Consider the following 18657-nt stretch of genomic DNA (forward strand, 5'->3'; position numbering starts at 1 on the left):
ATCCCACGAAGCATGTGAGGCAATGCAAGGCATCAGACTCACAGCCTCGTGCCTGCAAGGCAGACTTCTACCACTGAAATATGCCCAGGTCCTTATTTGTCAGTTGTTGTTTATAAAAATTAACCTGTTCTCAAAGAAGAAAGATTTGACACTATTTGGCAGTAAAAAAAAAAAAAAACCCGAAAGAATACCATGCTCAGAAATCAACTTCAATCAAAAAGAGTTTCTAAGTGTGTTTTGATCTATGGAGGCTCAACGAATATTAAGAACTGAAATTCTTCTGAAGGTGTCATCACTACTTAAATAAACGCATGTGTAAGTTCTATTTAAAAACTCACATTAAAAAAAAGTTCCCGTTTAAGAATCTGGTATTACTTCACAATGAACAAGGCTTCAGATGTTCCAGTGACTGCATTATTCTATCACTGTCACAGTAAAATGTTCATTTTAAACATCTAGGGAACAGGAAATGTAATCATGCCCTAAAATCAGATAAAGGACTAATGGTCCTGAAATTAATACTAGGTTGACATTAGATCTCAGGTTTTATTTAAAAGTAAATTTCTCAAATTGTCCAGGTGTATGACTTAAACTTATTCACAGATACAAGTCAATTATTAAAGAAACCGAAAAACAAGTGTTTTAATAAAGTATATCAGGGCAAGAAGATGTGATGAGTAACTGATATTAAAAAGCTTAAATCACATGTCGTTTTCAAGTGAAAGCAATTTTGTCTTCCACGTCTTTTTATTTGAAAGAACTGAATCTTTATTTGTCAGATGCAATTGCTGCCCAAATTACTTTCATTTTTTTAGAAAATCAAATTTGGTCAAGTTGTAGAATCAACTTAGAAATGACCATGGCGTGCTCTTTCTTCCCGGAGAGCTTGCTAATTGAAGATGATGCATTAAACCCCTCCCTGAAAGCACTCAAACTAATGAGTCACAAAAGCCCAGAGGACAAGCATTAAGCAAAGCAAGTTAGTTCTCTAAATGAAACTGTTGAAACCACAACCTGAGGAAACGGTTGGGGGGGAGGGGGAGAGAATTAAACGAATAAATGAGCATATGAGGTGTTTATGAAAAGGAGTGGATTTCTTTATTTAATTATGTATTGGGGTTTTCAATTACATGCATTGCGTACTGTGCCAGCTTTGAAGCTGCAAAATATTTTTATTGTTGTGTTTCTTATGGCTTAAAAACATAAAAATGAAACAATAACTCCCCTGGCCTGTGTTATATGCTTGGGATGGCAAGTCTGCAGCTAACCTGAGCCAACCTGGAGGAGGCCGCCCAGGAAAGGGGTCAGTGGCTGTCAGGAGAAGGGCTGTGGGCACCAAGAACGCCATAGGTACTCAGAAGTACGTGGTTCGGCTGGAGCAATAGCACAGCGGGTAGGACATTTGCCTTGCACGCGGCCGACCTGGGTTCGATTCCCAGTATCCCATATGGCACCGCCAGGGGTAATTCCTGAGTGCAGAGCCAGGATCCCCTGTGCATCGCCGGGTGTGACCCAAAAAGAAAAAAAAAGTACGTGGTCTTGCTTTGGGTGAACCCCAAATCAGAACCTGATGTGGGATTTGGGTGCCGGCAGTTCTTCAGGAGGGAACCCCAGGGATCTGATAAGGGAGTGGGGCAGAGGAACAGGCACTGCTGTCTGGCACCCACGGCAGAGATGGAAACTGCCTTATGTTTTCAACAGAGGGATTTTGAGATTTCCGTTACTAACAGTAAATCTATTTTAAGCTCTCTCGAGTTAGTTTGCAACCTGATTATTCCATAAACCTGACTGTTAGGTAGGCTCTCAGACTTTTTTAAAAAAGCATTAAATATACGACTCAAGCATTACCTGGAATGTATGACAGAAGTAGTTCGGGGACACTTGTAGGGGTAGGGTAAACAGCTGCTCCTGGGGAAGACAGGGGTGAAATCATTCCCATGGGCTGTGAAAGCACAACAGAACATGATTCAGTGATGGATAACACCTACTTCACGATCTAACTGTAGACAAGAAACCCAATGCTCTAGCCCGTTTATCTTGTTATTTTGGTGAAGCATGATAGGTTTTATTGAAATTTACTTAGAAAGACGTGAGGGAAGGGGCAGGAGAGATAGTACAGTGGGTAGGCACTTGCCTTGCACATAGCTGACTAGAGTTTCATCCCCAGCACCTTATATGGTCCCCTGAACACTGCCAGGAGTAATTTGTTTTTTAAATGTATTTATTTATTTTTTAATTGAATCACGGTGAGATACACAGAGTTGTTCATGATTGGATTTCAGTCATAGAATGTTCCAACAATCATCCCTTCATCAGTGTACATTTCCCACCACCAATGTTCCAAGTTTTTTTTCTGCCAACCCCCAAGCTTCCAGCCTGCCCTGCCAGGAGTAATCCCTGAATGCAGAGCCAGGAGCTAACTCTGAGCACTGTTGGGTGCCATCCCCACACAAAGAAGAGAAAAGAGGAGAAGAGAGGAGAAGAGAGGAGAGGAGAGGAGGGGAGGGGAGGGGAGAAGAGGGGAGGGAAGAGAGGAGAGGAGAGGAGAAGGGGAGGAGAGGAAAGATGAGAAGAGAAAAGAAAAGGAAAGAAGAGAAAAGGAAAGAAAAAAGAAAAGAAAAGAGGTGAGGGGAGAGAAAGAGAAAGCTGGGAGAAGGGAAAGAGGGGAAACGTGTTCAAGGGAGAACACGGGCAGCAAAGGAACAGGACAAATAAGCGAGAGACACCTGTTCAAGGAGAATATGGCCTTGAACAGCAAGCCACTCTCAGACTTTTAAAGATTAATTTAAAGAAGATAACTTGAGTAAACTCTGAACAATTCCAGTTACAGCAAAATCACTTGTAGTTATTACCCTCCCCCCCAAAAAAAAAGCCCCAACAACTTGATACTCATAATTTCTTTAGGAGATAACTCCTGTATTCAGTTCTACACTAAGAAATCATGACAAGCTTCCCAGGGCTGCAGAGGTCAAGCCTATTACAGAGCTGAACCAGAGTGCTGTGGGGTGCTTTGTCATGGTTTCCTTTGCAACTGCTCACATGTTTACAGACCTGGTCATTCTACCTGCCTTTTAAAAAAATTAGGCATGAGCTTTGCACGCAGCTGACCCGGGTTCGATTCCTCTGTCCCTCTCAGAGAGTCTGGCAAGCTACCGAGAGTATCCCACTGCACGCCAGAGCCTGACAAGCTACCCGTGGCATATTTAATATGCCAAAAACAGTAACAAGTCTCACAATGGAGACGTTACTGGTGCCCGCTTGAGCAAATCGATTAATAATGGGACAGCAGTGCGACAGTGCAACAGAGGAAAGTGTGTGAAGATTGTTGTATCACCCTGAAGCCATTAAGCCCTTGTATAGAGTAAGAGATGTTGCATAAACTCTTCCCTGGGATTTCTCCAATACCCGTCTCAAACACTACATATTTCCAATCAGAGTCCTTCCCATCTTCATTTTGATTCTCCCCCACAGCCAATTCTGAGACAAGGACCTAGCACAGTAGTTAACTTGGGAAATGGAATAAATGGATAGATGGTTTGCAAAGATGACCTCCATCCTCTTCCAATTCCCTGTGCCAGTTTTTGGGCAATGGGATTTGTTACACCCCTTCCATTAGATAGTAGGATCTCTCCTTCACCCTTTCAATCAAATTTGGAATTGCAACTTCTTGTGAACAAAAGAACACAGAAGATGTGACTGTGACATTTCTGACTGCAGGCCTCTGTGACATTTGCTTCTGACCCCTTGGAGCATGGCCCTTTGGGCAGTTTTGTGGGGCATCAAAGTCCAGTCTAGGGAAGATGAGTGGGCATGGCCAGCAGTGAACCAGCCCACTGCAGGACTCTTAGGCTAACAGCCAGCCTCGACCACCAATCAGATCAGCAGGAGAAAGTTCTTTTAATGTTGCCTTTAAAATGTATGCAGGTTTGGAATATTTCTCATTAACTCATCCACTGCAACTCTGATCTAAGCCACTATCATCTCACTTGGATTATTAAAAATCCTTCTCACTGATCTCCTATACAATGAAGTGATCATTTAAGACACAAGTCTGGGCGCTGGCAAGATAATATAGCAGGTAAGGTGCTTACCTTGCACACAGCCGATCCAAGTTTGATCCCCGATATCCCATACGGTTCCCGAAGCACTGCCAGAAGTGATCCCTGAGTGCAAAGCCAGGAATAATCCCTGAACACTGCCAGGTGTGTTTTTCTACATTTTCCCAAATGTAGAAAAAATTTTAAATTAAGCACAAATCTGAAGGGTTGGAGATAAATTTCAATGAGCTGAGAGCATGCTTTACACACAGGAGGTCCAGATTCGATCCCTGCACCATCTGGATTTCTGAGCCCTACTAGGAGTGGGGAACTAGTACCCCAAGCACTGAACCAGGAATGCTCTTGAGCAATCAGAGTATGGTGAAAGTTCAAACTCATATATTGAGATTGATATATATATATATATATATGTGTGTGTGTGTGTGTGTGTGTGTGTGTGTGTGTGTGTGTGTGTATATACATATCTTCAAGGATACAGCATCACAGTCAGTAACAGAATAATGAGTGGTTCTGAGCAGGCAGGAATGTGCAATGTTTGTAAGTTAGGGTACTGTCTGAGTGTTAAGGTCAAAGATACTAGGAAGACAAAAAATATATGACAGGACAAAAGCTGCATATACCCCACAAAGGAATGGGTAGCTCCAGGCTGGGAGGGCAGTTAAGAGCCAGAAAGACAAGGGGTGTAAGGTTTGTGATAACGAAGCAGTATCCCAGGCTGAGAAGGGAAATGATTGCTTTAGAAGTGGTTTGGAGAGGGTATGGTGCCGCCAACGGTCAACCTGTACCTGTGGGGCGAGTGCATCAGCATCCTGATGGTGTCTTCAGGCTTCTTGATACCCCAAAATTGCTGCTATGCCTTCGGTCAGACCCCAATAACTTGGGACCAAGTTTACCAAGAAATTAAACAGCCAAACATTAGATATGTGGGAGCCACACCCACAAACCACCTCCAGGTCAGCTGTACAAACTCATTTATTGGCCTTATTTCAGACCCATAGATAAATCTTGAAAGAGACCAAAAGCCACAGTTAAGATCAGACCTGCGCATGGCTGAGCAAACTGGGGTAAATCGGAGGGGGGCCGGTTGGCCTGGTGGCCCGCCCAAGCAGAGCTTCCAGCAGCCACTTGCTTCCACAATCCAAAATTGCCACCATACCCCTGGCCTGACTCCACCATCTTAGGACAGACCTCGCCAAGATAAAATCTTCTGAAAATTCTGGTATGCGGATTTTGTGACTTAAATCTCCTGGCTTTCCCACCCAGTTGGGGTGAGCTACTTCCCCCCACTTCCCAATACACATGGAAGCACTGGCAGACACCCCCACGAACCAACTCCAGCTCCAGCCTGTAAGCTCCACTACCAGCCTTGCTTCAGAGACCCCTAAATAAATCTCGAAAGAGATCAAAATCTGCAGTTAAGCTCAGACCCGTGCATGGCCAAACAGACTGGGGCAAATTGGAGTGGGGTGGGTTTGGCCTGTGCCTACCCAAACAGATCGCCCAGCAGCCACTTGCTTCCATAATCTAAAATAGCTGCCATACCCCTAGACTGACTCCACTGTCTCAGGATGGACCTCACCAAGATATAATCTGCTGTGGATTTTGTAATGTGGATTTTGTAATGTGGATCTTAGGGCACCAACAGCCCTGGCCCAGAGACACAGCAGCAAGTCCCAGAAGACACCATAGCGCAGGTGATCTCTCCAGGCCCCATACTGAGCCAATTTCACCGTGGCACCCCAAATGGAACAGGTGCAATCTCCCTGCCTATTCCAGATGGAATCCGGGTGACCAAGGGCTTCCACAAGCAAGCCCCACTCCCAACACTCCCTGGTATGTGGGTTCCAGGACTAAATATCCAGGCTGCATGGTGGCAGAGGACATGGACTGTCCCTCCCTGGGTCCCCGCCTGCCCAGCAGACTGGCTGTCACACCCTCAATTTGCCTCCAGTTGCCATCTTAGCGCACCAACAGCCCTGGCCCAGAGACTCCCAATTGAATCCCAAAATGGATTAGTGCCATACAGAGATGTTTCTGGAGCCCAAAAATTTACAGTCTAGAAATTTACATTTACAATTGCGGCTCTGCAAGTTCTCATGATATTCAAAATGAGCAATGGAAAAATCTAGCGTCTGCCCCTGGCAGGCAGGCTTGAATGGTGGTGGGAAATTTTGAGCAAAACATAATGCCCAAGGGGCTGGAGCGATAGCACAGCGGGTAGGGCATTTGCCTTGCACGCGGCCAACCCGGGTTCAAATCCCAGCATCCCATATGGTCCCCTGAGCACCGCCAGGAGTAATTTCTGAGTGCAGAGCCAGGAGTAACCCCTGTGCATCGCCAGGTGTGACCCAAAAAGGAAAAAGAAAAAAGAAAAAAAAAACATAATGCCCAAAATTAGAGAGAGTATTGGGGAAATAAGCCCCAAGTTCTGTTCCCTGCACTATAGGGACCCTGGTCACTACCACTTGTATCCCTGAAAGCCTCTAGCTGCTGTGTCAAAGCAGCATCCTGTCCTGTGTATTGAACCATCTAGTCCCTGCTACCTAAGGATTGCCAGGAGTAGAACCTGGACTACTGTGCATTGCTTGGGAAGCCCAGAAAAACGGACAAAATAACTTCCTAAAGCCACAACAAATTTATTGGGGCCAGAGTGATAGTACAGTGGGTAGGGCATTTGCCTGTACACAACTGTCCTGGGTTAAGTTACTGGCACCTTGTGGTCCCTCAACACCCTCAGAAATGATTCCTGAATGCAGTGCCAGAAGTAACCCGTGAGCACTGCTGGTGTGGCCCCAAACAAACCAAAAAGCATAACAAATTGATAAATTACTTATAAACAATTTTGCAAATTTTAAAATTTAATAATTTATTTTAGAGGATTATTGAACTGGAGTGATAGCACAGCGGGTAGGGCGTTTGCCTTGCACTCCGCCAACCTGTATTCGATTCCTTCTTCCCTCTCGTAGAGCCTGGCAAGCTACGAGAGTATCCTGCCCTCACGGCAGAGCCTGGCAAGCTACCCGTGGCATATTCAATATGCCAAAAACAGTAACAAGAAGTCTCACAATGGAGACGTTACTGGTTCCTGTTTGAGCAAATCGGTGAACAATAGGACAGTGCTACAGTGCTACAGAGACAGGGTGAGGATTGGGATGTGGGTAGTAGAACATGTGCACTGGTGGAGAGTTGGTGTTCCATCATTGCATGGCTGAATCTCAAACATGAATGCTTTGTAACTCTATCTTATGGTGATACAATAAAATAAAAAACAAAGTAATTCGGAGTTCATGCCCAGTTCAATTAGCTTAATCAATGGCTGAACAAATAGCAGTACTCCTACGTTATTTAAACAAAAAAAAAAAAGAAAAAAGAAATGGTTTGGGATGTGGACTATTGCACTGAAACTTATTTTTTTTTTTAGCATTTTGGGTCACACCTGGCGATGCACAGGGGTTACTCCTGGCTCTGCACTCAGGAATTACTCCTGGTGGTGCTCAGGGTGACCATATAGGATGCTGGGAATCGAAGCCATGTCAGCCACGTGCAAGGCGAATGCCCTACCCGCTGTGCTATCGTTACAGCCCCTGAAACAGTTTTAAATCTAAACAATTTCTGTTAGTGGAAATGTGAAAAAAAAAGTAGCACAATTATTAGGGACTTTCTGTTCACTTGTAGGGAAATAAGTGAGTTATAGTACCCAGTGTTTGTTTGAGTTTTAGAGTCTTTCTCATCTGATTTTTTTTTTTAATCATTCAGAAATTATCCAAAATTTGGGGCTGGCAAGTTAGTCCAGGGATTAAGTCACTTGCCTTATACAGCTGATCCTACTGCATAATGGTCTTCAGAGTGTGGCCCCAAAAACAAGATTTTTAAAAAAGAGGGAGAAGTATCTAGAATTCCATAATGTTTTCTGTTCCTGGGTTCCTGAGGATTTGTCATGTTGAATCTGGTGTCTGATTATCCCTGAACTACAGAATACCTTTATTTCTTCTTCCTTTCTCTCCTCTTCTCACTTATCTCCCTCACTCATCTTTGTATGGTCTGAATTCTTTTAGTCAGTTCTGACGTCAGTGCCAAATAGGTAGTTAAAAACATCTCTACTTTCAGGAATAACTCCTTGTGTAATTGAAACACTTGCTGTAACATGAACTGAAAGAGTGTAGCTGCAACCCAGTTATACACTGGGCAATTATGCAACTGTTCTATCTCTGGCATCTCTTCCCTTCTGCTGTGGCCCATGGCAGAATCAAGAGAATTCTTGGCCATTAGCTCAGGTGTTCCCTTCGTCGCCCTTCGCACCTGACTTGGTGAATCTGAAAGTCTGTCTCTCACTACTCCAAGTGAGAATTAGCTGCGATATGACCAGCTAGTCCCTGGTTCTCAGGCTGGGAGGGCAATCCGGGGTAAATGTGCTGGCTGACACCCTCCACAAAGTCAGAATTTCCCTCCCCTCTAGGCATCACAGCTGTAAACTGTCCATCTCTGGGAAGGAAGCATGGATTTCTTGGGTTCCGTGTAATTACGGTGTTCTGTGGGAAACTTGCGTGAAGATCAAGGAGGACAATGTGCTGTTGCACAGGAGGCTGCCCAAAAGTGGAAACAGCAGGGCCGGGGTGTGGGCTGGGCAGCCCACTGCCCTGAGCCCAGAGAACACACACAGGGCCTCTCCTGCTGAGACCGCCCTCTGGAAGGCATTTGTGGGCAAAGGAGGCACTGGCTCTGTCAGACATTAGGAAACAGGTGGAAACCAGAGGAGTAATATCAAAATATCAGGTAAAACATTTTGTTTACAGAAGTCAGGGCAACTGAATAAACCTTTGGTTGATCTCAGGTCTCATGCTGTCCTGAAAATCACATACACACACACACACACACACACACACACACACACACCCCGAGTCTGGAATTTGTATATATGTATATATATTTATCCTCTTATATATGTGTGTGTATATATATATGTGCATATATATATTCACCACTATTCACTTTTCACCATAGCCAGAATCTGGAAATAACCTGAGTGCCCAAGAACAGATGAATGGATAAACTATGGCGCATCTACACGATGGAATACTATGCAGCTGTTAGGAAAAATGAAATAAGGAAATTTGCCAATAAATGGATGAACATGGAGTATTATGCTGAGTGAAATGAGTCAGAAGGAAAGGGGCAGATATAGAATGATTGCATTCATTTGTGGTATATATATATTCATTCATTCATTTGTGGTATATATATACGTATGTGTATGCATATATATGTATATATATATATATATATATATATATATCCGTGGCCAGAGAAAACAGGGGTTAAGAGAACTGGTCAATGGTTGGAACTACCCACAAGTGTGCTTGTGGCTGAGAGTAGGTAAGATAGAGAAGAGACCAGTATGACAATAATAGCTGGGAATGATAATGCTAGACAAGATCTGAGGGTTAAAAGTAGGTAAGGGATTTTCCTGACAACCTTTCAGTATCAATATTGCAAACCATAATGCCCAAAAGGAAGGATAAAGAGAGACAGAGAGAGACAGAGAGAGAGACACAGAGACAGAGATAGTGATAGAAAGACAGTGAGAGAAGCAGGTGGTGGGGGGTGGAGGGTGAGTGGTGATGGGATGGCACCTGGGGACACTGGTGCTGGGAAATGTACACTGATGGAGGGATGGGTGTTGAAATACTTTATGACTGAAATCCAATCATGAACACCTATGTAAGGGTCTATATCACGGTGATTCAATAAAAAAGTTAAAAAAATTAAATTATTTATTTTAACTTTTTAAAAGTTAAAAACTTAGTTAAAAAAGTTAAAAAATAACTTAGTAGCACCTACTAAGGGGGCAGGCTTAAAGGGTGGTTGGAAAAATTGGAGATAATGGTGGCGGGAAGGTGTAATGGTGGTGGGACTGGTACTGGTATACTGAACATCTGCAACAAATCATCCCAAACAACTTTGTAAACCATGGTGTTTACATAAAGTATAAGGGGGAAATAAAACTAAAGAAAATTTGAAAATAAAGTGAAGGTCCTAAAAAGTAAATTTTATATACACATATGTATATATATATGTATATTTTTAAGAAGAGCTAACAGAAATTTTGCTAAATGTTTATAGATTAACACACACACACAGAGGAAGTTCAGGAAGGTTTAAAAAAGTTATTTTCTGAATAAAGGAGAGCAGACCATTGAAAATCAGGCCCAAGATGCATGTTTTATGTCTTGCACCCTTGGTTTTCTCCTGAGCTAACTCTATTTCTGCTGGCTCCACAGAGGACAGGGCAGTTTGGGCCTTGCCTGATTCTCCCAGCCCTGCCTCTGGAGGGGGACCAAGTACTTTCTTCACAGCACAAAGTCAAACACAGCTCTGTGCCCAAGGATGCTCACCCTTCATGCCCCACAGGGGACCCTCACACAGCAGCTTTATTCCTGTGAGCATGTTATCTTGACATACCTTCTATCCCCCACCCACATAACAACACACCCTGACCTGGACTGACAATAAAGGGAGCACTTCCCCTGGGGAAGTCTGGCTAGCCCTACTCCATCTAATCATGCTTCTCTGCATTTGGGGTGTGTGCTCATTGCTTTAAACAAGCAGCTCTTCACTCTCAGCCCTGCCGGCCTAGTGCCCAGGTTCTGAAGTCATCCTTGACTCTGGCATACCAGTGGCCTGGGCAAGGGAGGACTCGGGGCCCAGACCCATCATTTCCAGAGTGGGATGTGCCCCTCACACCAGGGGCAAGAGCAGTTTGTTGAAGAAACTGCTACTAGATTCCTAAATTTATCTAAAAACAAAAGCTTTATCAAGATTAACAAACATTTTATTGTCACCAGGTGCTCACATGGTTGAGTCAAGTGTCGCCCGAGAAAGGGGCCTTTCTTGCTTGCTCATTCGGGGCCTGTCACAGTCTCAGGCCACTGTGCCCTGTTTGGCAATATCACAGACTGTTATCAGATGCTTTCCCAAACCAATCCTCACAAAATAGACAAATGGCTTTGAAGGAAAATCCTGAAAATAAAACCTGGAACTGAGGCTAACGCTATCAGCACATGCAATGGGTTACCTAGAAAATACCAGTGTAGGAGCTGGAGCAATAGCACAGCGGGTAGGGCGTTTGCCTTGCTCGAGACCAACCCGGGTTTGATTCTCAGCATCCCATATGGTCCCCTGAGCACCGCCAGGAGTTAATTCCTGAGTGCAAAGCCAGGAGTTACCCCTGTGCATCGCTGGGTGTGACCCAAAAAGAAAAAAAGAAAAGAAAATACCAGCGTAAATCTCCTATACCTGGTGTGAGCTCTTAATCTGCTGCATCCTACAGCGAAAATAATGGAGATCTGATCAAGATCTGATCTTACTTGAGATAAACCAAACAACTCAAAGTGATAAAAAAGATTTATGAAGATTTGTGTCCACTATGACTAACCACAAACCTCAACCTGGTGCACTCAGTCCCTCAGGCTCTTTCTAGATACCCATTCAAGCTCTGAGAACTGAGATACACTCAATTGAAAATCAATCTTTACATTGCTTTATCACAAAATGCTACAATCAACATTCTCCAAAAGAAGCAGATTCAATCACCTTCTCTCAAGAAGTCAAAGTTTTTACATGACTATTATATCTTTTTAAAAATTGGGTGATGAGGCTGGAGTGATAGCACAATGGGGAGGGTGTTTTTCTTGCACGCAGCTGACCTGGGTTGATTCCCATATGGTCCCCCAAGGACTGTTAGAATAATTCCTGAGTGAAAGCCAGGAATAAGTGCTGAGCATCAAGAGGTATGGCACAGAACCCTCCTCTCCCCCCAAAATTGTTAGATGGGCCAGAGCAATAGGTCAGCATTAGGGCACTTGCCTTGCATGCAACTAGCTGGGTTCCATCCCCAGCACCCCATATGGTTCCTGAGTCCCACCATAATTGATCCCTGAGCACAGCACCAGGAATAACCCTGAGCACTGCTGAGTGTGGCCCAAAAACAAAAAAATTGCTTTTAAAATAATTTTTTGGTGGTTGGGGAAGGACTTTGTTCAGGGATCAATCACTCCTGGTGGGGCTTGTTCTGTACAAGGCAAGCACATAACCTGCTGTATCATTTTTCTAGACCTGTAAGATAATTTGTTATTCTAATCTTTACCATTTAAAGGTCTTTTGTATGTTTTGTAATGTACATAATATATCAACACACATATAAACAGTAGGGCTGGAGCGAGAGTGCAGCGGGTAGGGCGTTTGCCTTGCATGCGGCCGACCTGGGTTTGATTCCTCTGCCCCTCTCAGAGAGCACAGCAAGCCACTGAGAATATCTCGCCCGCATGGCAGAACCTGGCAAGCTACCCGTGGCATATTTGATATGCCAAAAACAGTAAAAACAAGTCTCACAATGGAGATGTTACTGGTGCCCGCTCAAGCAAATCAATGAGCAATGGGATGACAGTGACAGTGATATAAACAGTATATAAAAATGTAAAAAAAAATCACCAATATATTGAGAAAAAGAAATAAAATGGGCCAGAGAGGTAGAACTCTAGACAAGGCATTTGCCTGGAATGCAGCCGACCTGGGTTTGATCTCCAGCACCCCATACAGCTTCCCCTGACCCCTCCAGGAGTGATCCCTGAGCACAGAGTTCGGAATAAGTGCAGAGCACTACCATGTGTGGTTCAAAAACCAAGAAAATAAAAATAAATAAAATTTACAATAGGGCATGTGAGATGGCTCAAAGGGCTGAGCACAGACTTGGCCTGCAAGAGACCTAGGTTTGGCCCCCACACTGCCAGTTCTCCTAAGCACTGTTGCGAGCAAACCCTGAGAAAAGAGCTGGGAACAGACCCCAAGCACTGCTTGGTGTGTCATCCAAGATGATATATCTATACATATAACATATTAAAATGTCATTGCACTGCACTGTCGTCCTGTTATTCATCAATTTGCTTGAGCGGGCACCAGTAACGTCTCCACTGAGACTTGTTACTGTTTTTGGCATATCGAATATGCCACTGTTAGCTTGCCAGGTTCTGCTGTGCAGGCGGGATACTCTCAGTAGCTTGCCAGGCTCTCCAAGAGGGACGGAGGAATCGAACTCGGGTCAGCTGTGTGCAAGGCAAATGCCCTACCCACTGTGCTATAGCTCCAGGCAAAATACAATGGCAGAGAGATCACTCACAAAACCAAGTACAAGCCTGGAGGAGAACACAGGGTTGACTGGCACCACGTGTTTCCCCAGGACCTCTGAGCCCGAGCAGCACTGGACCAAGCATCATTAGAAAAGGCCACCCAAGTATCCCAGGATTGTTTGGGAGATTTTCTTCCTCAACACCCTAGAGGTACATAGTCAAATTCCTTTTTTATTGGCAGGACACAATCATAAAAGACTGCATTCCACTGATAAGACAGATGACGGAGTGTTGGATGAGAGTGCTGTAGTGGAAAGGCAAAGAACTGACTTGTCAGATTTATCCTACAAGGATTTCCAGGAGGACGTGTTGACGGCAGCTTAGACACAGCAATAGAGAAGCAAGAATGAAAACTCCCAGCTTTCTGCAGGCATCGTTGCTTACTGGGAAAGCAAGACTACCAAAAATTAGTCTCGGGCACTTTGCACTTGAGGTACACTGGAGTCATTAAAAGGAAAGTCTCTGAGCTGTGGTCTCAGACTGACAGAGACATGGATTTGAGAGATTTCAACTGTGGATTCTACTGGGAAAGGCTGTATTCAACTAAGGAGGCAAAAGGGGGGGTTAGGGAAGGATGTTCAGGGAATTATTTGAGGGTACAAGAAATAAAAGCTGCTGTCAAAGAAGGCAGAAAAGCAGGAAAATACACGAGAAAAGTGCATGGAAAGAATGCTCGTCCACAGGGTTCTGCTTGAAATAACAAGAAAGGAATAAAATCAGTGCAAAAGAAACAAGAATAAAGGAACCTCAAGACTGATAGCATTTGGAAAGACATAAACTGAGAAGAAGCAGTTAAGGTCAAAGTTCATATTGCTATCCGATGATGGAATGACTTCAGTGTCTCAATGAGGTGGAAGAGAAAGTGGTCCCAGAGACAAAAAGTGTTACAATGTAAAGCCTAAGAAGTATGGAGAAAGGCAAGTTGTCTGCAGAAGTAGCCTCAAGGGACAAGCCAGCAGTCTCTGTGAAACTGGTTACCATCCCTTTCACGGGATGCAGAAACTTTCTACATGGTACAGAATATACCTGCCATAGAACTTACACAAGGTATCTATTACAGGACATTTCTGGAAGAAAACACACAGAACTATCGCTTTATTTTTTAAGTAGACCTTCTATATTATTGAGATATTTTAATCATGAATATAAAGGACACCTGTGTGTGTGTGTGTGTGTGTGTGTGTGTGTGTGTGTGCATGCGCGCACGTGAGGTGAAACCCAGACCTTCACACATGAGCCCTGAAAGAATACTTTCAAAACATGAAAAAGCTTTTATTTCTTCCTGAGAAGTTTCACATCAAGATTGAAACCTCTTTCTTATATCTAACATTATATTTCAGGTATTTTTTAAGTTTATAGATCCTGAAGTTGTTACTTTGCTTTTTGTTTAACATACAAGTTTCTTTATCCATTAATGAAATCCCTTCTAAAGACCAAAAGAAAATGCTCTTTACTTGAATGAAGCCATTGCTTTGGCTCTGGGTCAGCCTAGTTCTTGAACTGAAACCCATCTTCTGTTTTGAAGGCAACATTCCTTGAGGAACAGGGTGAGACAGCAGCTGACTCAGGTCAGGCCTGATATTACCTGGGTTATTCAACTTTCCTCCTCGGAGAAACAGAAAGGATTTTCCACCTGTCTCCCAGGTGAGATGCAAGACACCACTGATATATCATAAGAAGTACTTAAAAAACATAATACAAAGATTCTGACTTATTTCTGCATTTTTTGTGGGGGGCAGGAGGGTTTTGGACCACATCTGGAAATGCCCGGCTATGGAGATTCAAAAATCAGTCAGCAGGATACAAGGCAAGTGCTCTGCTCTCTAAACTATTTCTATGCCCACCCCCAATATTTATTTAAAACTTATTTATTTATTGCCTAGTCCAAATGTTGAAATCTGTACTACTCTCAAATTATTAGCATTAACTTATACTTGTTATGAGGAAAAGGCCTTATATCCTTATAAAGTATTATTTTACAGTGTAGGTTAAATAAATGTAGTAAAAAATCATTTCTAAGTGGCCAGGGATGACTCAGTGCTATAGCAACTACCTTGTAAGCACCATTTCACATGATCAAGTACAATTCCAGCAGCTCTGCTATTTGGATCTCTGGTGCTACAATGGTGTAAAATCCAGCTCACCACAACCAAGTGTGTGAATGCCAGTGATAACAACACAACAACAAAAGGAAATGAAGGGTGACAAAAAGGAATTCTAAAAATTTTCATGTTATTATACATATGTACACATGCAAGTCTATCTCTATACAGAGTATACATGACTATACTTCATGTAACTATATATTCAGTACATGTATTTCCATGTTTTGAATACAAGTTTACTGGGTGTATGAGACATCTAATTATGTACAATATTAGATATTGATATCTCTACTCATATGTATATCTTCATGTATATTTCACTATGAATATATTTTTAACTATGAAGTAACCCAGGAATTTTTTTTTTAATTAAAAAAAAAGAGAGAGCATAACCATCTTGACAACCATGCAAATGAAAGGAGAGAGGACAGGGCAAATTCAGATAATACAACACACAAACTTTTCAAAGTTACCCACCACTTGAAAAACATATTTACACTTTAAAGTGGACTTTGAGCATCACTGTGTAATAGCATGTGCTAAAGTAATCTTCCACATTGTCAACTGGATGGCTCTCCGCTTTCATACCTCTGGAGAAGTCTGTGTTATCTATCTCCTGAACACATAGCTCACACACAAAATCTCTTCATATTTCTCTAAATAAAACTATATTACTTCACACACAGAGAATTTGATAGCTTTCTTAAAATAAGGTGATTACACAGAATTATTTGAAATTTTAAGAAATTCTACTCTATTTACTAGACACTCTTAAAAAGTGATTGAAGCATTATTTCTAATAAAATAATATCTAAATGAGTCAATCTTGGGAACAGAGAGATAATACAGGGGGTAAGGACTTGCATGCAGCTGACACCAGTTCAAATCTTTGGCACCTCATATGGATTCCCAAGCACTGCCAAGGGTTACTTCTGAGCACAGAGCCAGAACTAGACCCTGAGCACCATGAATATGGTCCAATCTCCCACTCCACCCCCCAAAAAAGTGATGATGATGTGGGTAATTTTAACAGTAAATTCTCAATGTAGAAATGAATATAAATTTGTTAAAACCTTTTCAATATTATTTTTAATTTTTAAATGGCTCATAAAAACAAGTAAAGAAAGTTTGAGGATTCATTTAGAAAGTAAAATATGAGAAAATAGTATTTTAACTGTTTTATTCAATGTTTATTTTTGTTTTCCAGAAATGTTTCTGAAACTAATTGTCAAAGACAAATGCTTTTGAAGCTATCATTTTTTTCCCACAGAAAATATAAAATACATTTTAACAACATGATTGTTTTGTGATAGCTGTGCTTCTCAAAATCTTCTTTTAAAATACAAGATCAAAGTTACAAACAGGGAAGGCTGTGGGTAGAGTTCATCAGCTGAGCACTTGCCTTGCATGTGTAAGGCCCTGGGTTTGGTCCCAACATCAACAAAAAAGGAAAAGATGACAAACAGGGGCTGGGGATGAGGTGCAACTGAGGGAGCACCTCATCTTGCATTGAGAGGCTTTGGGTTTAAGCCCAGAACTATGTGGCCTCCAGATTATTGGGTACCACTAGGTGTAGCCTTGGTGGTTATCAAGCACAATAGGCACAAGCACCCCCAGAAATGGTTCCGAATCCCTGAGTGATTCCTACCACTTCCACTAAATTTTTACCACTACCACATGAACATGTGCTCACACACACACACACACACACACACACACACACACACACGAATCCCCTACCTGCAAACAGACCTTACGCAATGTTACAAACCAAGCAGGCAAGGCCTTCCTCTAACTGACCAACCAGCTAAATGCAGTCCTGCTCATACAAGAACGCTCCCATCCATATTCATAATACATAGGAGCCGCGGTCGACAACCACGGGATTAACAGTCTGAGCACAGAGAAGAAACCCCTGCTGATTCCATTTCATTCTTCAACGGATTTCTCTTCTCCACTTTCTTCATGGACTTCATCTTTTTCCTCACAAGAATCCTGGCTGTTGGTATCAATCAAATAACTCATGTCCCCATTATCTCTTTCTTCTATTTTTTCTTCTTCATTAAAGCTAGAGGGAAAAATGTATCAATCTTTTAAGAGACAACTGATTTAGTTTAAAGGTAAATCAACCTTCGGAAAGATATGCAATTGTGTAGTAAATCTTCCTTTAGTGCATGAGCTTCAATTTCTCAAGAAAACTCTATAAAGAATCAAGTGGGAAAATTAAAAATTCCTCTGAGATCTTATTTCAAAATTTGACTCTTAACTTTATTTGAAAGCATGGCATTATTTTCATTGTCAGCCTGACATTTAAGTTATTCTGTTTTTAAAACAAGATAGACCAGGGATAGAGTGACAATACAGTAGGTATGACACTTGCCTTGCATGCAGTCAATCCAGGTTTGATCCTGGCATATGTGAATATGGTTCCCTGAGCCTACCAGAATTGACCCCTGAAAAAAGTGAGCCCTGAACAGAGTCATGAGTAAGCCCTGAGCACAGCCAGTTATGCCCCCAAGCCAAAAAACAAACAAAAAACCCACACAAAAGCAAGATACTTCATCACTGTCTAATATTTTGAATGTCAAATATATTAAAATACCATTATTCTAAAACAGTTCACATGTATTCCATAAGGTAAACAATCTTCAAAAATATAATAGAACAGGTAATTATACTTCCCTGCAGGAGAGAAATTTTTAAAAGGTAAAACATTTAGATAATTTATATATGTTACCTTTCTTTATCTTCCATATAATTCTTCATCTCTTGATTGTTGAAGTACTCAAGTACTCTTCCACTTTGACCCTTCTTTGAAACAAATTCATCGGATATTCCTACTGCTTTTAGGGTGTTAGAATAATGCTTTTCTGCTGCCATTCTTGCATTTTTCTATAAGAAAAACAAACCTCTTTAGATGAGCACACTTTAAATTTCATTATAAAATATGGGGGCGGGGGGGCTGGAGCAATAGTACAGTGGGTAAGGTGCTTGCCTTGCACCTGGATGACCCAGCTTCAATTGCCAGCACCCCATACAATCTCTCGAGCCCTGCCAGGAGTGATTCCTAGTACAGAGTCAGGAATAAGCTCTGAACACTGCTGGTGTGGACCATATACAAAAAAGGGGGAGGGGTGTTTTAAAATCTCCACTGAAAATTAAATTCACAGCTAGTTGAAAATATGCCCTATCCCATGATCAGTGATCCTAATATTTAGTATATATAGTTAAACAAATTCCTATATTTTCCCAAAGAGACAGATGCAGATGCAAAACATGCAAAATATCCAGTAGTACTGTAAGAACCCCAAA

At 42.3% G+C, this 18657-nt stretch overlaps 1 protein-coding gene across 6 annotated transcripts in view; it reads right to left on the minus strand.

Moving 5' to 3' along the window:
• FAM161A (FAM161 centrosomal protein A) overlaps positions 1-18657 on the minus strand; it is a 54330-nt gene that overhangs the window by 12140 nt on the left and 23533 nt on the right. For 4 of the 6 annotated variants that reach the window (XM_055123341.1, XM_055123340.1, XM_055123339.1 and 1 more), the window contains one exon: positions 18083-18237. In XM_055123341.1, coding sequence (XP_054979316.1) covers positions 18083-18237 — 155 coding nt within the window. Of the gene's footprint in view, positions 1-14510; positions 17414-18082; positions 18238-18657 lie in introns of those variants that run through there. The other 2 variants (XM_012932913.2, XM_004609196.2) reach the window with 1 other exon arrangement.

The sequence above is a fragment of the Sorex araneus genome, chromosome X (assembly GCF_027595985.1).
Source record: "Sorex araneus isolate mSorAra2 chromosome X, mSorAra2.pri, whole genome shotgun sequence".
Classification (NCBI taxonomy): domain Eukaryota; kingdom Metazoa; phylum Chordata; class Mammalia; order Eulipotyphla; family Soricidae; genus Sorex; species Sorex araneus.